This window comes from Syngnathoides biaculeatus, chromosome 11, assembly GCF_019802595.1.
Source record: "Syngnathoides biaculeatus isolate LvHL_M chromosome 11, ASM1980259v1, whole genome shotgun sequence".
In the NCBI taxonomy this organism is placed as follows: Eukaryota; Metazoa; Chordata; class Actinopteri; order Syngnathiformes; family Syngnathidae; genus Syngnathoides; species Syngnathoides biaculeatus.
Genome location: NC_084650.1, coordinates 22221322 through 22244110, shown reverse-complemented (window position 1 = coordinate 22244110; position 22789 = coordinate 22221322). Strand labels below are relative to the sequence as shown.

General features: G+C 43.0%; 1 protein-coding gene across 2 annotated transcripts in view; it reads left to right on the top strand.

Moving 5' to 3' along the window:
- The first annotated feature begins 205 nt into the window (after window positions 1–205).
- ppp2r2ba (protein phosphatase 2, regulatory subunit B, beta a) overlaps window positions 206–22789 on the top strand; it is a 44089-nt gene continuing 21505 nt past the window's right edge. The window contains exons 1-2 of one of the 2 annotated variants that reach the window (XM_061835094.1): window positions 428–492; window positions 22385–22571. In XM_061835094.1, the coding sequence (XP_061691078.1) occupies window positions 22502–22571 (70 nt within the window). In that variant the 5' untranslated portion in view covers window positions 428–492; window positions 22385–22501. Of the gene's footprint in view, window positions 493–22384; window positions 22572–22789 lie in introns of both variants that reach the window. The other variant, XM_061835093.1, reaches the window with a different exon arrangement.

Below are 22789 nucleotides of genomic sequence, written 5' to 3'. Positions count from 1 at the left end.
ATTTATGAATATGTTGGCCCACATTCAATATTTAGCACAGCTTTTCCGTGCAAAAACAAACACCGTCAGCAGTAGTTTACTTTAAAAAAAAATACAGTAAGGTATAAACAGCTAAACATAAAACATTAATATTCTCCATGCGTGTGAAGACGTAAAACAACATTGGGTCGAGGGACGGTTACTGTTCCAGCTCTCCCACCTGAGGAAAAAACCCAAAAGAAAACGGGGGGCCCCGTAGCGGGGAGTTGCTGTCATAGCCCCCCGCGTCGTGGACACGCCGTTTCCCCTCCCGAGCGACCAGCAGGCAGCAGCCCACTGATTCCTCTGGCTGGCTGTCGTGGAGGCAGTGCGGATGTGGAGCCTGCGAGCAAATACTCCACACCCGTTGGTGAGCATCGGAGAAGGAGGAGAAGATGAAATGTTTTTCCCGTTACCTTCCGTACATCTTCCGGCCGCCGAGCACCATCCTGTCGTCCACTTGCCACACCGAAGGTAGGGCGGGACACGGAAGAGATCTGGAGATAAGGCTGTGAGTTGTTTACTTTGTGACATGGATGTATGCCATCATCCATAAATGATGCGCGAGCAAGTTGCAAGCGAGTACGCATTTTAAAGCATGGGCAAGTTGTATGGGACATCCTTGAATGTCAGTATTTGGAGATGCTATCACAGTTGAAAACGACTTTATGGTGGTTTTGATGCATATATATATATATATGGTGTTTGCAGGAAATAAAATATACTATGTATGATCCCTGATTCATATTTTAGACAGCTAATAGCCTTCCCCTTAGTCAGTAGTAAAGTCCCCATATGAAAATGTTCCCCAAAAAGCGTATGGGTGAAGTTGAAATGCTGACCCATGCCCACAATTGCAGAGCAGGCTCATTGAAAACACTAAATTGTCTTTACTGTAGGTGTGAAAGGGAATGCCCCCCACCCCCCTCGTCTGTGTGGCTTGCAGTTTGCTGGTGACCAGTCCGGTGTGTACCTCATCTCCCACCTGAAATCAAATGAGATAGAGTCCATTTTACCCGTGACCCCGAGAATATGTGCAAAAGAAAATGGAAGAATGGATGGATGAAAGTTTATAAGAGATGGTCACTTCATCCTGGTGGCGATTGCACTATCAGACGGTACAGCTCACAAGATTATTAGTATTTGCTATAAACAGCCGATTACTGGGTCATCATGTGGGTACTGGGCCGCTGCATTATTTAGTTTTGCGCGGTTGCCCTCCTTCTAGTACGCTCTGCCCTCGGGAAGGTAGACTAATGCAGTACAGTATGAGCTGGTCAAAGCCTGTAGAATACACTACAACAGAGCACTGCACAGCAAATTTGTAGTACATGGTATGTAACAATTATCACTAGCCACAACATGAGGTTTGCCTAGGGTTTAGTTTTTGATTGACACTTTCAGAGATGTTCATTTCACAATTAACAGTGAAAAAACATAGCATCATTTCAGTACTCGTGCATATATTTAGCTCGAGGGTTTGCATAATCAGTCCCGTGTATCTGCTGGTTACAATAAATGTAAGCATCACAGAAGAAGTATTATCAAGTTTATAGTCTTGGGTGACAGAACAACTGCACTGAAATAAATCATGAAGAGTCACACATGGTTTTATCATGGTACAAGTACTGACGTGACTTGTATGCAAGCTGCAAGGGTTCAGTTCCGACTCAGTGACACTTGGAATATGAGTGTAAATGAGTGAGTGGCGAGTAATCCTGCTGAAATGGGCTCCAGAGCCGCACTCCCCAAAGACTCCGATCAGGATAAAGGCTGTGGAAAATGCTGGAATGGAAGCGATCAATCGTTTTTAAAACAGACCTCTGAGACTTGTACACAACAGTTTGCATTTTCCCAAAATGCCATTGTTGTACAAATGTAAACTCCTAAGTGTCTCTAAACCTTTCATCCATCACAGTTTCTCATTAGAAGACTACAAGAGGCCTTTGAAAGTGCAAAGCTTTTCCCTGTGTACTGGTACTCAATAGCCCCTATTATATTGTTTTTTGCGGGTAACCTTTTCTCAGGTTCCTTTTCTGTCTCAATGGCGTGAACACGGAATGGTGGGAATAAGTTCACAATATTTAGAGTTAGTAAACCTGCCAGAAAAAAAAGCCTGTGTAAAAGGAAATGCTAGGCCACGGGTGTAATGTTTGACACTCAACACTCACTTCCTCCATGCTGTTTTCTGTTGAAAGAAATATTCCTATCGGCATTGAATGTGCACATTTTGGACCCAACTGATGCTCAAGCACTTGTCCCCTTTACCCTGGGTTAAAAGGTGACCTTTTTGGTGCTGCTCCATTTCTTTTCTTCATTGATAAAAAAAAAAATAAAATAAAAAAAGAAAGTAATCAATTCCACCCCAAATATTTTGATATTCTAGGGACCTGTACTAGACTCCTTGTGAGAATATATGTGCCCATCTTCATTTATTTGGGGTGAATCAGAGGCATTTTAAATGGTGGCAGGTGTGTGCTGAGCCCCATTTAACACGAGACTGAATGTGATTGCATAATTCCGATAGCCACATCCCATTTACTGTATAAGAGGGTGTGTTCACTTGTGCAACCATGTTATCAGAGTTGTTTATATCTTTAATTTATGCTCCCTAGAAATGTATTTGTAGAAATTATAGGTTAACTTATAGTGGAATTTTAAAAAATGAGTAATCATAGTGTCATATATAAGTATGTATACCCAACTGTTTTTTTCTCAATTGTATAGATAATTTCAGTGATGGGTGTCCTTTTGTGGGCTTCAGCACCTGCCTCCAAAGATGTCTGTGCATGTGCCTGACTGTCAGCTTGTATGTTTTTTTTTTTTTTTTTTAAATACTGTATACATCTTTCCAGAGTCCTTTAAGGAATTTGCCATATATTTATTTCTGTCTGCGGGAAACTGTGTCACTCCATGAAAGTGCACTTTGTCAAGTTCTGCACAGTTGAACAAATCCCAGCTCTACTTTCATGTACAGTATTCGATACACCACGTTTCCTGGAACCCTCCGAGTATTCTATTTGCTTTGTATGTCAATCAAAATTCAAGTTACCATTTCTGACGTGACGTCAAATTATACAGTATTTGAGGTGTCTATGTGTATGAGTTCTTTCTCTGCTGCTGTCTAAATGGAGGGATAAAGAGCAGTTGGCTGCAGAAAGCAAATATGAGCTTGTTGGCTGTATTGCAGCCTAGTGGAGTATGATGAGACAGCAGATGACCTTGGGAATAACAGCCCCCTGCCCCATGCACGCACACAATCTATTGTATACGGTATGAGTGAGAAATCAGAGAAATACTCATATTCTTGTACACTTAAGTTTGGGATTCTCAGTGTTATAGCACCAACTGACATTGTTAAACTTGTTTTCAAATCTGAGGCGCTTCCTCTTTGCAATGGTAATGGATAGAGTTGACAGATGAGGTTAGACTGGAATCTAACAGGAGAAGGTTACATGGAAAATGTTGACACGCTGTTGTGACCCCTAACTTGGACGAGCCAAAAGGAGCAGAAGAAGACAGCGTAGATGCAACTCTTGTTCCCTGCACGGCACCATTTCTCAGCATTTATGTCCTTTCCCGCTGAGCAGAGTTCGCCCCAGGGAAGATGAGTGTGCAGTTACCATGTCAGTGGAAAATGTATTACATAATCCTGGTCGTTGACCAGAGCGTTCCTCTTTTATTGGGATGGCTGTGAATGGCTGGCACCACATGCATTCACCTGGGTTCTCTTGCACACTTGCAAGTACACGTGTAACACCCCCCACACCTCACAATCAAGCGGGCAGTTTTGAAGTTTTTCTTTTTTTTTACTTCGGCACGTTGAGTCTGATGTGACAGTTTAAGTCTTTTAGGTTTCCGATGGCTATTTTCTGTTACGAGTAAGGGACTTTGTGGCACTTTGTCACATTTCACGTTGTCCTTCAATCAACCAATCAAGTGCCTCCTTAGCCTCAGCATTGTATCCATAGGGTCATCAAAAAAGAGTGACACATTACTCAATGACTTCAATAGAAGCAATGCAAGGAGGTTTCGTGATAAATGATTTCTGCTGGCATTTACTTTATGATGGCTTTTGGTGTCCCCATTCCCGTTGAGCTCAGGGGGATTCTGTTGGTATTTTGATGGTGTAACATTTAGTTTAGTGAGTACGTGTAAATGCAAATTTATGGGTGTGTTTTCTGCATCACCATGCTTCAGACAAGCTATCATTTCACATAGAACATGAAGTGCGCCACAGTGCTTGCATCATACATGTAGTACCATGAGTCCTCATCCACAACCTGTCTGAAGCTATTGGACCAACTATGCTGAGATCCTAAAAGTTTCCATGCTCTAGTATTTAAGATATCTATTTTACTGTAGGCCTGCTGTAGCAACACATCACCAAGCACTTGTGTCCAATTTCTAGACTTCTCATGACCTCTGGCATGAATCTATCTATCTATCTATCTATCTATCTATCTATCTATCTATCTATCTATCTATCTATCTATCTATCTATCTATCTATCTATCTATCTATCTATCTATCTATCTATCTATCTATCTATCTATCTATCTATCTATCTATCTATCTATCTATCTATCTATCTATCTATCTATCTATCTATCTATCTATCTATCTATCTATCTATCTATCTATCTATCTATCTATCATAGCAGTTATATTTATTTAATGCTCGAGTCCACATTTCCCAAAATAGAACTGTAATTTTCTGGCTGTTCATTCCCGATTGTGCACAATACTGCCCTACTAGCATTTCATTCAATTGTCCCATCCTTTTCTGGTAAAAGAGATTAGAGTTTAGTGAATCAATAACATCTATTGACACCGGCTCAAATAATAATGTGGAATATAATACTTGGGGTTTGGGTTGAGTCTGCTGACTCATCACAAGAGAAAAATCAAGTTGGTTGTGCAGGTCAATCTTCAGTGAAAGCCTTCATCTGAATGCTGAGTACCAAGTATTCGCACAGATGGTATTATGTGTCGGAAAATATATATTTTTATTACGTTTATCTTTCTCAGTTTAAAATACTTCTACTCATCTTGGAAATATTTTGCAAGCAGTTCAAAAGTGAGATAATTGATAGAAAAGTCATGATGTCCTTAAAGGAGCAAAGAGCACGATGCATTGCATGATCATCTTTACATGATGCCCTCGGCTGCTCACAGTCACTAAAGTACGGCAGAACCACTTCAGTCGGATGCATCCGCTTATTAGTGTCACACATAACTGAGGCTTATCCTGGCTGAGTTCAGGCGAGATGTGAAGTACATCCTGGCCTGGTCGCTAGTGAATCAGAGATAAACAACCATTTACACTCACACACTTATTGGGAATTTAGAGGCTATGTTGTGTTTTTTTTTTAAATTTTATTTTATATACAAGGAAGCCTGGAGAAAATCCACACAAGGATGAGGAGAACATGCATACTTCAAATAGATGTTCCAGTGAGAAGCCATCATATAGATCTCATAATTGTAGTGCAGACATACTATTGACTATTCCACCAAACTGCTCGTACATTTCCTAAGGGAACAATTTGACTGACAATTTTGGTTGTGTCACATAACGGAAACAAAACACTATTGTGCATGGCATCATGTTAAACATCAACATGTGGGGGAGAATGCTGATGTTTATATGCTGTATTTTTTATACGTTTGATGTAAGGTGATCTAAGTGAGCCTGTGAACGGTAAAACGCTAATTAGGGGTACATTGTAAAGTAGCTTTTCCGTCTTAAAACAGCATGATAGATAAACCAAACAAATGGAACATTAATTTGAAAACTGAAGGAAATCAAGGAGATTGATTGTGTGGGCTTTGTGGAAGGAGGGTAGTCATCATGCTTGCAGTGCAGTAATGTAACTAACTACACATGATGTGATTTTAATGGGCTCAATCCCATCAGCTGAATCTCTGGAGGGAGCTGAAATGTCTGTGAAAACACAACAACAACATGCCTGCGTCTTTCTCTCACGGAACTCATCTGCAATCTCATATTACCGCAAACACTTCCTGGTCAGTCTCTCGCAGGGAGCCGGCACGAAAACAAGGAATGATATGAGCAGTCACGGTTACAGCATGAATCCCCGCATCCGCTGGAGACCGTGTATCCCTACAGTAAACAAGTTTTACTGACTCTTTACCTGTCTTTTACAAGATGTAAACATTGAAGTTGTTTATTTTTATCCTCTTATTCAACATGGTGATACAGCTCAGTGCCGTGATCTCCTTTGTTATCACATTGAGTGTGCTCCTCAGTAGCCTTGTAGTCAGACAGAGAGACTCCTTATCAAGCTGGAGTGTCGGGCCTGACAGGCTGCAGCACGCAGACAGCACAACTATTGGGAGGGAAATTTATATAGAGAACACCAGAATGTGCACTCCCTCTCCCTGCCCATCTGTCTCAGTTGTTTTCTTAAATGCTCCTGAAGGGGTTGCCCCTAAATGCTATTTTATTTATTTCCATCCATCCATTATCCAAGCTGCTTATCCTCACAAGGGTACCGGGGAAGCCAGAGCCTATCCCAGTTAGCTTCAGGCAAAAGACGGACTACACCCTGAACTGGTTGCCTGTCCTGTGCAGGGCAGATATATCAACAACATCACCGGCCAGGAATTGATCCCACGCTGCCCGCACCAAACTCAGGCATGCGTGCCACTACACCACCACATTCCCAAAACATACAACATTAATTGGACACTCTAAATTGCCCCTAGGTGTGATTGTGAGTGCGCCTGTTTGTCTTGATATGCCTTGCGATTGGCTGGCAACCAGATCAGGGTGTACCCCACCTCCTGCCAGTTGACAGCTGGGATAGGCACCAGCACTCTTCGTGACCCTTGTGATGATAAGTGGCTAAGAAAATTGATGGACGGATGATGAGAGTGTTGATGACACTCTTCATGCATACTGTAGCCTAAATGCATTTGACATGTATACTCTAGATAAAGTGTACAGTTCTGTAGTTGCGTCTTATGTTCATTGAAGTAAAATAGCAAAACACACACATGACAATTGTCTATTCTAATTCCGCATATTTCTATATAGCCCTAGATGGTAGTTGACTTTCTGATCATTCAGAGATTCCCTTGGGAGGGAGGGGGAACTTGGACTAAGTGTCACAGGTTAAGTGGCCCCAGGTAGAAACGGAGGGATGCAATTGTCCCCACACAAACCGAAAAAGTCCAGCATTCCTTTGAAATAATCCTCTGAAAATCAAACACAGAGTGTAATTTGAAGTGAGTTAAAGCTGTCAGCTTGTAAACCTCGGTGCACCGATTCGAGTGATGGCAACATTCCATCTTTGACTTTTAATGCTTCCCCGCCCAACACTATTTTCAATCTGTCTCTGAAAATAGCTTTGCAAAGTCATCACTCCTTTGTTTTCTCGGGATAACCTCAGTATAAGTGCGTCGATACGGGTCAGGGATAGAAACATGGCCGAGCAGAGATGACTGCATAGAAAAAAATGCTCTTTTATAAGGGCCACGAAAACTGGGAAGTATGTGTTGGTGCATGTTTGAGAAAGGAAATGTATTACATCACCTGACAAACCAAAAGTGGGGTAGACATATGGAGCAATTTGAGGTCAGCACAGACCCGATTTTTGACCAGTTATCTCGTGATGTGGGCTGTGTTATGAATAATTTGTTTTCCCACTCTAATTGAAAAAAAAGCAGTTGGTGCTGATAATCGTAAATGTTAATACCCGTTGTATATTTATGATGCCCTGTGGCACCAAGCTGCCTTTCATAAGTCATTCTTCTTATTATGAAAGACATTGGTCTAAAAAAGGGATTAAGATGTTAAAAACCCACTTGTATGCTGCTTTACTTCATTGTTGGCTTTGATGCTCTGCACTAGAGAGCAGGCTGGATAAACATAAATTGAACAGAAATACCATTTGGTACATGTGCACGTCACAAGATAATGCAAGAGTTGAATAAAAATTGTACCTTTCCAAAGCTCTATTTTCATGTACTTTGTCCAAGAGGTATGGATTGAGCAAGTCTTGTATTATTGTGGTTGTTATTTGCAGTGGTGTACCACTAACTGCTCTGCAGAATACCGAGAGCTACATAAGCGGTGCAAAATAGTCGGCGCACAACCATAATACACACACAAGGACAAACTCACGGATGGGTGACGCACGAAGCCACAAGCGGAGTCATAACTCCGCAAGCCAATTCTCTGTCTGTCACTGGTCTATGATTCGTTTTCGAATGCCACCTCATTTATTGGCAAGGAATAAAGAAAGCAAGACCACCTGATGTGAAGTACTGTAGTCACCAAAATTTATGTAAGCCAGCAAAATGTGCTCCTTTTTGTCAGATTTAGGCTGTTGTACATGTGTGGTCATATAGAAATTTTTGTCAACCTCATTTTTGTCTCAAGCTACCTCGTACATATTCCCTCAGAGGGCCATAAAAATGAAGGCGATAGGTTATTTTACGGTAGGCCAGAAAACAAAATCCATCCATCCATCCATCCATCCATCCTACACCGCTTATCCTAACTACGGTTGTGTCGTGTTGGGGCCTGTCCATGCTATCTTTTGGGGAGATGTGGGGTGTTACCCTGAACTAGTAGCCAGCCAATCGCATAGCCACAGAATACACAGCACTTGCGAATTTCAATCGCAACACCGAGCTGTTCTATAAATTGTGGCATACATTCAAAATGTAATTTTGAGGTGTAGGCATGGCTAGTAAGCTTCAGTGAAGAAAATAAGTATTTGAACACCCTGCTATATTGCAAGTTCTTCCACTTGGAAATCATGGAGGGGTCTGAAATTTTCATCGCAGGTGCATTTCCGCTGTGAGAGAGATAATCTAAAAAGAAAAATCCAGAAATCACAATGTATGATTTTTTTTACCCATCTATTTGTGTGATATAGCTGAAAATAAGTATTTGAACACTTGTCTATCAGCTAGAATTCTGACCTTCAAAGACCTGTTCCTCCGCCTTTAAAGGTCCACATCCACTCCATGTATTATCCTGAATTAGATGCACCTGTGTGTGGTCATTAACTCCATAGAGACACCTGTCCAGCCCATGCAATCAGTAAGACTCAGACTTGTAACGTGGCCAAGACCAAAGAGCTGTCCAAAGACACCAGAGACAAAATTGTACAACTCCACACGGCTGGAAAGGGCGACGGAGAAATTGCCAAGCAGCTTGGTGAAAAAAGGTCCACTGTTAGAGCAATCATTAGAAAATGGAAGAAGCGAAACATGACGGTCAATCTTAATCGGAGTGGAGCCCCTTGCAAGACATCACCTCGTGGGGTCTCAATGATCCCGAGAAAGGTGAGGAATCAGCCCAGGACTACACGACAGGACTTGGTCAATGACCTGAAAAGAGCTGTGGCCATCGTTTCCAAGGTGACTGTTGGTAATACACTAAGGCGTCATGGTTTGAAATCATCCATAGCACGGATGGTTCCCCTGCTTAAACCAGCACATGTCAAGGCCCGGCGTAAGTTTGTCAATGACCATTTGGATGATACAGAGGAGTCATGGGAGAAAGTTTTGTGGTCGGATGAGACCAAAATTGAACTTTTTGGTCATAATTCCACTAACCGTGTTTGGAGGAAGACAAATGAGTTCCTTCCCAAGAACACCATCCCTACTGTGAAGCATGGGGGTGGTAGAATCATGCTTCGGGGGTGTTTTTCTGCACATGGAACAGGACGACTGCATTGTATTAAGGATAAGATGGCCACGGCCATGTATTGTGAGATTTTGGGGAACAACCTCTTTCACTCAGCCATCGCATTGAAGATGGGTCGTGGCTGGGTCTTTCAACATGACAATGACCCGAACCACACAGCCGGGAAAACTAAGGAGTGGCTCCGTGAGAAGCATATCAAGGTCCTGCCGTGGCCTAGCCAATCTCCAGACCTAAACCCAATAGAAAACATTTCGAGGGAGCGGGAACTCCGTGTTTCTCAGTGACATCCCAGAAACTTGTCTGATCTAGAGAAGATCTGTGTGGAGGAGTGGGCCAAAATCCCTCCTGCAGTGTGTGCAAACCTGGTGAACAACTACAGGAAATGTTTGACCTCTGTAATAACAAATAAAGGATACTGTACCAAATATTAACATTGGTTTTCTCAGGTGTTGAAATATTCATTTGCAGCTGTATCACACAAATAAATCGTTAAAAAAATCATACACTGTGATTTCGGGATTTTTCTCACAGTGGACATGCACCTTCGATGAAAATTTCAGACCCGTCCATGATTCCTAAGTGGGAGAACTTGCAATATAGCAGCGTGTTCAAATACTTATTTTCTTCACTGTAGGTTGGATGATTCAATTCTATACCTTTTGGTCTGAGTCTTGTTTCTTAAGCAAGAATGTTGGGTTGCTGTGACCCTCTGCATGAAGAGGCTGGGCTTCGACCGGGATTGAACAACTGACGGTCCAAACACAACCACAAATATGTTCAAAGTCAAGCAAATACAAACGTACCTAATACAATATATATAAATATAGGAGGGTGTTCAAATACTCATTTTCTTCACTGTAAATGCAAGGTATGGATGGAGAACAGGGGCAAGTAATTACAACTGAGGAACTTTCAACTGCACTTTGATATCCACCAATGCTAGAACTCTCATTTCTAATATAGTATGGGAGGGGCAGCTAATGCCAGATGCCAGTGTCTCATTGAGTGCCATTTTAGAGCCCCATCAAAAAAAAAAAAAGAAAAATCAGGAAAACTGGAATAGTGGAAAACGCTACAGCTCTGTGCAAATCATAAGTACAATGACGTCAGTCCTTACACATATCAGCAGCACCGCAAAGAAAGTCTTGAGGTTCCAGTACGGGACCTCAGAGGGCACGGCAGACTAACCACATTCCACAATGTGCTGCTGACCAGTGGATTTGTGTGTGTGTGCGTGTGTTTTTTTAAAACAGTAATTCACTTTTCCCCCCCACTCTGATGTGCAGATCCAATTAACTTGTATAATGTATCTGGTATCCAATATTTAGGGCATTACAGTATTTTGATAAAAGTGTACTTGGGAATGGCCTCCCAAGAGAGCAGTATGCAGCACTAAAGTGATTTAGTTGACACCACAGTGGGGGTATATTTCACTGAGCCCATCTGGCCTGCTCGAATGTGCCGCAGAGTCTCTCGGCGAGATGGTCGGACAGTAAGCGGTGGGGATGGATGCCGGGGGAGGGGAGGAGATAAGGGAGAAGATTTAAGGGGGCAAAGAGTTGAATGCCGGGCTGGGCGGCGGCACACTGGGCTGCTCTATCCATACCAAGGACTTTGGCACTGGACTATAACACCCACTTGCTGCCACTTTTATGAATCTTTTTCTCGCTTTCTTTTGCTACGTTTACTTCTTATTGTCATCATTCTTTCTCTCAATCTCTGCCTCCTCACACTCTTCTCTTTCTCGATCCCTCTCTCCCTCCGCTCACTGACGAGCTTTTATTCAGGCTTTCCGCTCCTACAGCGTGCTGATGGGATAGGGTCAGGGCCTCCAGGTTACCATAGTGATACTTTGTGTCGTGATGTCATTAGTATTGACAATGTGCAACTGGGCCAAGCTGTTCTGGCACCGGGGTTGTTTACTGTTTACACTAACTTAAAACATCCATTCATCTCGATTTGTACATGTCAACATACATACACTGACGCGCTCATCACTTGCATGCTGTGTTCCTTTGGTGTAAAATATTCCATTTTGAAGACAGGAGTATGCTGGATTTCTTCATTTGCATGACACATTACCTGTCTGCGCTCTTTGTGTTTACCATTGTCTGTTTTCCGGTGTGCCTGCACATGATCTCTGTTGTTTGCATCTGAATTGAAATGGAATTGTAGCGCTGCATCCACGCATCTTTATGCGGTGCCGAGCTCGAGCTCCCATACCAGACCTCAGCTGTCAGCCTGCTCCCTGCGTGTTGCTGGGCATTAGTTCTGCTTACTGTGAGGCCAGGGGCAGGCCAAATATGGATTTAAAATTGATACAGTTACATCAAGTCGGCCCAAATGGCCTCTGTGGCGGTGGTGCGGGACACGCGGGTCGATCAGCTGTTCATTGTTTTGAAATCGGATCATGACTTACAGTGAGGGCACATATTATTACTCTGTATACATAAAATGTTGATTTAACAGGATGATTGATATCAGCTTACGTATACACGTATTTCCTTATGTACTGTAGTACAGTACTAGTATAGTCTTGTAACATTAATATTGACCAGAGGGTGGCGCACCAAGATCACATTGTATTTTTGCAGCTGTTCCTCTTGCTACTGCCTTTTAATGCGCGTGTGATGCTGAAAATAATATTACATTCATACATGCCCCTTGCCCCTAATCATTTATACCCTCCTTAAATAATTAGTCCAATGGTTTTTGTGATCTTTCTGTCTGGAAATGACGAGAGAAGTAGAAAGCCTGGACGAAACTGGGTTAGAGATATTTACAATTTGTTAAGGGGGTAGGGGACGGTGGAGTGGGGGGGTCAAGGGGTCTCATTTGTCAAAGACACCCCATGACGCCCCCCTCCCAGCATCACCAACACACACGCAGACAGTTTTGATTTTGTTCCCCAGCACGCTTGCTTTCTTTTATGTTAATGTATTCATTGCATAATTATCTTTAAAGTGTTACCTTCTTGCTTTTAAAATTATCTAAATGTCCTTGTAATGCACCTGCTCTGCAACTTTGTGGGTGCTGAATCCAGGTAAACGTTGCTGGGACACGGTTGGCCGCAAGGAAGTTTTTTTTCAATAGTTTGATTTTTGAAATGGTTCTCGGCTCGAGCCACAGTGACAGGGCGAGTAAAGCAATTCAAAGGGCCATTTATTCCCAAGGCAAGTCCATAAGGGGGCGCAAATTCCCCATAAAACACCAATAACTGAAATGTAATTTACTGTATAGTAGTGTCCCCTTTTGTTTCTGAATCTTTTTGTAAGAGTCTTCCTCCAAATTTGACTTTGACACTATAGTCTGCTGTAGTGTGCTCATTTCTTGCTCTTGACAACTCCCAATTCCACTGATTTGGGGATGTTATGTAAAACGTAAATAAAAACGGAATTATCCATCCATCCATCCATTTTCTTTGCTGCTTAACCTCACGGGGATCATGTGAGTGCTGGAGCCTATCCCAGCTCTCAACGGGCAGGAGACAGGGTACACCCTGAACAGGTTTCCATCCAATCGCAGGGCACATTGAGAGAAGCAGCTGCACTCACAATCACACGTAGTGGCAATTTCGAGTGTCCAATTGATGTTGCGTGTTTTGGGGATGTGGGAGGAAACCCGAGTGCCCGGAGAAAACCCACACAGGCACGAGTAGAACATGCAAACTCCACACAGGCGGGTCCGGGATTGAACCCGGGACCTCAGAACCATGAGACCAATGCTTTGCAGCTGATCCACTGTGCTGCCTAATTGAATAATTCAGTTATATTCAATTGAATACATTACAAAGACAAGATATTTAATGTTGGCGCTGATGAACTGTATTTTTATCTTTTTTTTGCAAATCTTCTCCCATTTTGAATTTGATGCCTACGTGTAACATGAACAGTGGCAACAAAAGATGGAAGGAAAGTTGAGGAGCGGTCAAAAACCACCTGTTTGGAACATTCCACAAATGAACAGGTTCACTGAAAAAAAAACATAAATCCCTCGATTGGGTATAAAAGGAGCATACCCAAAAGGCTCAGTTGTTCACAAGCAAGGGCAAGTCCCAGGGCTTATCTAAACAATTTCCACTCACATCTACACCTTTGAACCATTTAGACTTCCACGGGTGTCAAACTCAAGGCCTTGGGGCCAATTCTGACCTGTCACATCAATTTATCTTCTTCTTCTTTTCCTTTCGACTTGTCTTGTTCGGGGTCGCCACTTCATGTCAGCTTTTTCCATCTAAGCCTATTTCCTGCATCTTCCTCTCTAACACCAAGTGCCCTCATGTCTTCCCTCTCAACACCCACCAACCTCAGCTCTCTAATAAATTTGTCATGTGTAAATAAAAACATTAAATTTCTCCATCTTCATTTATTTTTTGATAATCCTATCTACTTTATTTGCGAAACAATGGCAAGCGTAATCCTTTTGTTAACCCAAACCAACAGCCGGTATGACCCGCTACAACACCAGTCCTCCAAATTTAGGGACTCAAGCTGCACAAAACACTGGAGTGTTGAACTTACGAGACGTAACATAGCAGCATCTCTCAATCTGAAAAAAAAAAAATGACAAAGATTCAAAGAGAGGGACACGTAACACACGCACTTCCAACCAACTATGAGTGATACATGAGAACGTTTCATTGACAGAAAACCATGATGACAAACACACAGATGGACACACACCCTGCTTGGAGCAATTCTGCTCACACAGTGCTAGTTTTCAAATAATCAGTCCCCGAGGTGACTTTGCAACCGTGATCCCTCATGCCAGATCAATAACATAAGCAATAAAAATGGAATCCGTTCGCAATGAGAATCTGTCTCTGTGAGCCCACAACATGTTTCTATTAAAACAAGTGTCATTTATCTCTGGTGGTGCTGATCCATCTTGAGCTCAAATTTATGTGTGTGTGTGTCCCTAATAAAGGGAAAAGTGTGGCCAGACAGCTTGCCACCCTGTGGGCACCCTAACTACAGACTATATGTGATCCATGCTGCAGCTGCTCTGCCAAATGGGATTTTCCTGAAGATTACAGCCTCTAAATGAGACACGCTCGCAAGTGTTTGCCTTTTTGTTGACAGAGTGCTTTGTGAACTGGTGCAGCAGAGTATTGTGTTTTTTGGTGTGTGTGAGTGTCTTGGGCTGAGGTGCATAGAGAACATGCTCTGCGGTCACATGGGGCTGGTTGGAACATGACTAAATGGCTGCAGGGAAAACCTCTCTGGCAGCATGTCGCCACCAGAAGGGGAGGTGGTGGCAGCAGGTGCCGTAGACCCGCTTTTAACATGAATACCTCATGTTGAATATATATAAGACCATTCTTAACTTAGTTAAAAAGATCAAAGATTTTTTTATTGTTTTTGTATTGCTTTGTTCTTCAAGCAGAATATAAAATGAGAATTACAGAAGCAGAGATTTGCTTCCCTGTCCTGCGGGTTTAGGCCAGGCATGTCAAACACATTTTTGTGGCGGGCCACATTGTAGTTATGCTTTCCCTCAGAGGGCCGTTATGACTGTGAAACCATTAAAATCTTTAATCGCCTAATCATATTTACAAATGAAATTTATGAATTAGTTTTGGAACCAGAAATCAAGGGTAATGGCTTTTTCAACTATTTTTCGTCTTTGGAAACACAGAAATGCTTGCAATGTATCAGTTATCATTTATGATATGACAATTTGAAATTTTGGTACAGATTTGATGCCCTGCGATTGGCCGGCAACAAGTACAGGGTGTCCCCTGCTTCCTGCCTGTCGACAGCTGGGATGGGATCCAGCACTCCCCGCAACCCTTGAGAAAATGGGTGCATGGATCGATGATACAGATTTGAATAAAAACCGTGGAAGGTGATACACATGATTTGCCTTCACGGGCCACATAAAATCATGTGGTGCGCCAGATGTGGCCCCCGGGCCTTGAGTTTGACACCTATGGTTTAGAATAGCTTTCTATTTTCTTCTGAGGAAAAACTCATTTTGTCTTTTTCCCCTCCCACAGCTACAGTGGTACGAACATTAGCACCCGTTACAGTAACGAGGACGTTATTTTGCGCCATCGAGCGTTCTCAATTTATCGGCCTGCAAATAAAAGACACATTTTAATGGACCGTCATCCGTAGTGAGGCTCTTCAGCGGTGCCTCCGCGCTGAGCTCATGTCACCTCGCACGCTCACGGATGAACTCAACTGGACTGAGAAAGGAACAAATCAATCCAGGAAGTGATTGATCGTTGTTTATTGACATTAAGCTGTTGTGGGGTTTCTCTTGAGTGACCATATAGTATTACCAAAAGCTTTCCAATGAAATCCAACATTTTTTATTTCACTGCAACTCCCTCGGGACATGGTGAGCCGCCATCAGGTCGCCAACTAGTCTCCAGTTCTAAGTCCGGTCTAATTCTGACAGTTTGACGTCTTGGAATTTCAGCCCATATAAGTGATTGGTAGATCTATTTTCTGGAACTGAAAGAGGGCTTCCCCAATTAAAATGAGACGGACGAAGAGATAACTTACACTTTTATATCATAACAAAGATGTTCACCAAAAAAGCTTTTTTTTTTCCAGCACAAAAAAATTAAATTCGTCTGGAACGCATCATCCGATTTCCCAAAATTCTTGCTGTGTCTTACTTCGGTTGAAGGGCCATTCTAACCAGCCTCAGCAAATCTTTTATTTTCTTTTATATGTTATGATATGTTACTGTACTCCCCGCGACCCTCGTGAGAATAAGCGGCAAAGAAAATGGATGGATGGAGCTTCAACTGGGTTGCAATCAACACCTCGATGCCTTTCTTTTTTTTGGAAGAATTGACAAACTGTCGCTAGTTGTGAAGCAAATTGCGTTCAGTGCCACATTACAGCACCTGTATCGCCACTTTTTGCTTAGAAATCAAAGTAAAAAAATTGACTAAAAGTGGTATGTCTTGTCTCTAACAGTACTGTGGTTTGGGATATTGGCCTCGGTCTTTTTCAAAACACACATTTGTTTAAGAACTCATGTTTTTTGAACGCAGAATGGAAATAAGGGAATCTTCATACACACTTTTTTTTCCCCCTGATGTTTCAAAATCAGGAATTTTCTGCAATTGCTGCCATGAGCAGAACTGTCCCCGGTCCTGAACCCAGTGTGCATTTGCATGTTCATTTACTGTACGTACTGAATGGGGAGGCGGCTTTGTATTCACTCTCTAACCTGCTTAACCTACTTTCCACTTGGCTATCTTTCATCCGTCTACAGAGATAAATATAGCAGGCTTAGCAACATGCACAGTTTGTCCACGTATTTCAGGACACACAAATGGTTCCGACTATTGTCTGCACCTTTACCCTGAACGCATCACTGGTTGTTTGACTAATGAAAGCCCATTGCTCTGAGAACATGTACTTCATATTCACTCCATTAACCCGACCGGTATAAAACATGCTGGGACATGTTTGGACCTTCATTGAAATGAATATGAACAACATAAAGACATTTTATGTTGTTAATTGTCCAATTATGTTGACAGCTGTTGTACTGCATTCCAATGTCAGTTGAATTGCAGTTTCCTAGCAACCAGAGTGGTGCAATGAAATGATTTTTCTTCCCTCTTAAGTGGCACCATTTCCACTCAGCACGTTGAGTCTATATTCCCCCAAATCCACAGCGTGTGCATGCTTTTTCAGCTTTAGGGCAAATTGTTTGTCAAATTACGTTTTATCGCTCATATTTTATTGGTCACGGGGGGCGCTTGAAGCCCAAAAACACTTGTACAAATCGTTCATTTGATGAATTCTGTCCCAGAATCTTCCATCCTGAGCTAATGATTGTACATGCATTCTTTTCAATTAATTCACTATCAAGGGAGTTCAGAATGGGGATTTTGGGGGGAGGGTAAAGGAGAGCCAGTGGAGAAAAAAACAAAACAATCGTGCTAGTCTGAGGATTCTGAGCAATACAGCATTAGTCACATGCTGATGTAATTGGAATGGCAGCAAGAGTAAAGCTTGCAGGTTTACCCACAGCCTGTACGCTTGATGTAAAGCCCACACACAAACTATCCACCCCATCCCTTGATGTCTTTCGCTTCTCCCCTTCTCCGTCTTCTTACCTCCCCCACCTCGCCTTACTCTATTCATTGACCAGCTACCGCCATGCATCTCCGTCTCTACTCTTTTAACAGAACAGTGTAACAGCACTTGATCTCATTTCTATGCTCACAAACGGCATTTTTCTTTTTAAAACTGCACCTTTACACACTTGGCCGAGTGTGCACACAAAGGTTTGGTTTTAGTGCTGAGTAAATATCTCCCGAGCAAAGTGCAAAGCTAGAACAGGATGAGCAGGTGGATCCGGGCCAGGGTGCTTGCTCGCTAGGCTTTGCTGCTGCTCGGTCCCCTGACAGATGGACTGGCAGGGCAATCCTATTACCCCCATGTGTTGAGCTCCTTTAAATGCCAGGGTGGGTTGCATAGTTAATGGGAGCCAATGCATGTTTGCTGGTTGAATCTCATGCTTAAAAATCATAATCATCCCCATTTGTTTGATAACACAGTGGAGAGACAGTATCTCACCCAGAACCCATGCGACAAAGTGCCTCTCTTTTTACACTTATTGTCACAAAACCTAATAGAACATCAACCTGCCAAAAAAAAAAAAAAAGCTATCACAAATAGGCTTTCTGTTTTCCGTGGATGTACTCGAATATAAATTTGGAAGTATTAAAAACAGATATGAAATGTTTTACATTTGAACCCAATACTCTCAGTCCACCATATAATTCTTCCCCCTCTCGGGATTACTAAAGAATTTAATTTATCTTTGAAAATATGACCCACCTGGGGTTTGTGGCCTGTGACCTCTTCCACTATTTGTGATTGGCTTGCACTGATTTTTGCTGTAATTTTGAGTCAATGCATAATGAGGATATGCCGTACTCTATATCTTAAAAAACAAACAAACAAACTACTGTGCAGGTTGAGGCGGCACGGTGGGTCTGCTGGTAAAAGCGTTGGCCTCACAGTTCTGAGGACCTGGGTTCGATCCCGGCCCCGCCTGTGTGGAGTTTGCATGTTCCCTCCGTACCTGTGTGGGTTTTCTCCAGGCACTCCGGTTTCCTCCCACATCCCCAAAAACATGGAACATTAATTGGACACTCGAAATTGCCCCGAGGTGTGATTGTGAGTGTGGCTGTTTGTCTCGATGTACCCAGCGTTTAGCTGGTAACCAGTTCAGTGTGTACCCCGCCTCCTGCTTGTTGACGGCTGGGATAGGCTCATACGCTTCCCATGACCCTCGTGAGGATGAGTGGGAAAGAAAATGGATGGATGTATAGGGTGATGCCATGAAAATGACATTGGCTGCCATTTGCATCAACTATTTAGCAAAATCAAAGAAAAATATTTACATAACAATTTGGGACACACACTGGATCACTGGATCTCCTCTCATAGAGTCCTGTTGTGGTTCAGGTTTTGGGTTTGAATCTCTGTTCAAGCCTTTGAGGGAAGTTGGCATGTTCTCCCTGGGCTTGTGTGGGCTTTTTTTTTTTTTTTTGCATAATGTGGTTTTCATCCACATTCCAAAAACATATGTTAGATTAACTAAAGAGGAATTTTTCTGTGCATGGATGGATGGAAGTGACTGGTGTGCATACTCTTTCAGGATTGTATTACATATTGGCTTTTATATTGTAAAATTTTGAGAATATCTACATATACAGTATGTTGTTATGGTTATGGGCCCATGGTTCTTAAATTGATTTGTTGCATTAACTGGATGAAATCTTGAGCAAATGTTGGCTGTCAGTGTTGATATATCCACGCCTATATACGACATGCACGTATGTTACTTGGTATGCAGACTGTGGCCTTTCACCAGCATCCCGGAGTCAAGCAATTACCACACATCAAGAAAAGCAATTGGGCATGACTAAAATATCATTGCCCCGTGATTTTCCCTATACGTTTGGATCGGTAGAATCTAATTTAGCCCACTTTGTCGAGGAGAATTGAGGACACGCTTTCCATTTGCCGAGTGCTCCCCCCTGAGCATTTCCTGCAAGCGTGAAACACGACGGGCCGGCCGTACAGGTGCGCTGTCACAGGTCTTTACCCAGCGGACGTGCAGTGCAATGAGCAATTCCGGGAGGCAGCAATGAGCCACGAGATGCAGAACTTGAGATCCTTCAGGGGAAAATGGTTATCGATCTCAGGTCACGTAAGGGGGACAATTTACGAGGCACAGCGTTGTTGTTCTTAGCCACTTCCCTTTAGTTTGTTGGCTATTCTCCGCTGTCACATTCGGAATTGGCTCCAGAGAACTATGCGTGGAGTGGGTTGGCGGGGTGGAGGTGGAGGTGGGTGGAATGGATGAGAGGAGATGTGATTGAAATACAGTATACAGGCGTAAGTGCAAAGCAAGGCGACATTGATTCCAGGCTTTGGCTCCATGCAAGCATCCCTCCTTAGACACATAATTCTGTACCTTTTACGTCCTTATCTGCCCTTTATTTGTCTTTCACAGACACACCACAGCTCTCTCTTTACTCTTACAAAAATGAACCTTCCAAGCGTGTAACTGCTTTCTATCAAATCCATTGTCTCATTGATTTCGGTTCCATTCAGGTGTGCAGCTAAGCTGACTTCTCAGTGGCAGAGTATCCTTATTGTCCTTCTAGAATGATTCTGTTTAAATATTGATAGAGACGGGAAACACCGCGGACCACTCAGTCAGATCTAGGAGGTCAAGGATGGATGGCTTTTTCCGCAAATTTCATTAGGGGAGCAAACGGATGTAGAGAGAGAAGCACACAACCACACAATTCTCCAACAGCTTTCATTATTCCCTCCGTGGATAATTCCCTGTAATGTATTCCAGTGGAGGTGAAGGGTGATGGTGTGTAAAATAGCATAATGTAGGAAGGTCGTAGGAAGGTTTTTTCTTTCTTTTTTTTTTTTTTCATTGACATTCTGCCTTCCTCACAGCCAGATCCCCATTAGAAGTGGAGCTGAAGATCTGATGTGCAAATGGTCCTGTGGATTAGAGAGCTAATGCATTTAAGAGAGGGGGCTCCCCAATCCCTTTATTGCTGCTGCTGCTGTGCACTGGGGGCTTGCACAAGGGGGTGATACCCGGTCCCTTTGTGGAAGCGAAGAGATTTAGGTTGAAGTGAGTAGATAAGAGCAGGGACTTATGCTTTTCTCACATGCACAAAGAGCCATCAAAGATTTCGCTACGTCCAGGGGAACGCAAATCGTGCTGTTATTAAACTGTAAATGAGATCTTTCTTGAAGGAGGCGCAGACGGCAGCTCTACTAATGTAATTAATCAGCGTCTTGGCTCCTTAGTTTTTTTGTCTTCTTCTGCATCTTCCTTTCTTAACAAAGATGCCTGTCTTCTCTCTGTCTGTTTTTCTAAGCCTCTCGGCTTTGATTTATTTGAACGCATTGGCTGTCCTGCAAGATCTAGCATAGACTCCAACGAAAGCCTCAGTTGTCTTTGCTGTCTGCTGCTTTCTTTCTTTGTAAATACAGTTTATGAGTCTCCTAAGAAAAAGTTACAACAGTGCTACACACTGGTAATCATATCGAAGTGACCAAAGTGAAATAAATGCAGCCCATGTGCCTTCATATTTTTGACAAAATTCATATTTGGTGTATTAAATGCATATGCATATTGGTATACAAATTAACTGCAAGCTGTCAATGTCAATGCGCAAGGAGCGAAAATGTATAAAATGAAGGAATTACATTTCAAGAGACTTTTCAGTGTGCTAAATTGTTTGACCGTTTATAACACCTCAGAGTTTAATTCCCCTCCTAGATCTGAGTGATTTTGAAGTGGACGCCAAAGACCTTTTTAAGTGGTACTGACTATATATGGTGATTTTTGGCCCTTTGTTATACCATTTGCGATTTATTTATTTATTTGGGTCGTTTCAATGTTATAACCCGCCCACTGGGAGCAAAAAACCCACAAGAAAACAAATTTCACACCCTGACTTTTTTTTTAAATGCTATTATCTATAAATCAATTTTAGAAGTGTGCAGTGACAATTAACCCGCACGGGGTTTTCGGAAATGGTCGAATGTGATGGTTTAAGAGGCAACCTGCTACCAAGCCATAAGGCTGCTGTCAGATTAACACGCATTTACGTGACTGGTGTTCATCATGAAAGCTTTTTAGATTCTTCTTTGGGTGTGCACGAGAGTCACTTGCAACTTGTGAGTCTGTGCGTTTCTCACCCTGCATGGGAGGGGCCCTTCGCTGCTCAAGTGCGGAGGCAGTGGCATGCACACTGAATCCGCTCCGTGTATGAGAAGGAGGACGATCACGCTCGGCTGGGAGGAAGAGTAACGGAACCGCGAGAGGTGGCGAACTTGGCAGCTCGGAAGTGTGCAAACGGTGTTGACGCATAATCCCGCCCGCCCCTCTGGCACTGGGAGGGGGCAGCGGAGCCATCCTCGGCCTGAACTCAAATCCTGGAGGACAGATTTACGAGTTGCGCCGCTGCACCTGGCTTCACATGACATTTTTTCTCTCTTTTTTGGGGGGGTGGGGTTTCACGTCACTCAATGGAGATTAAGGTGATGGAGAGGACAACATTTTAAACCAGCGCGATTGGAGGGGGGGAAAAAAATCTGCAATCGCCACCCGGCACCGTTTGATCACCTGAGTGAGTCGACTATTTGATCGCAGTGGTTCCACCGCAATGACAAGCGCCCCGCTGGTTCCACGGCGCACCTGCTGACGGAACCGGGCCAGGATGGGAGAGAGGTCTGCCGCTGTCAGGATCCCGAAGCAGCCGATTCACCAATGGAGGAGGAGAGCGACACCCGCAAAATCAACAGCAGCTTCCTTCGCGACCACAACTATGCAACCGAAGGTATTTCCATGTTAAACCTGGTTGGCGTGGTTCTGTTCCAGCAGCAACACTGTTAAATGAATGAAACAGAAGATTTGGGCAGTGGCTCTACAATGTAATGACACAAGGTAGAATTTAGAGCATCGTCCCGGAGTAGCCTAATGGAGGAATGGTGATGATGAAGTGCGCTCCAGTCATGCCATTTTAGGATGACCAAGCCTTTTTAACATGTGTGGACT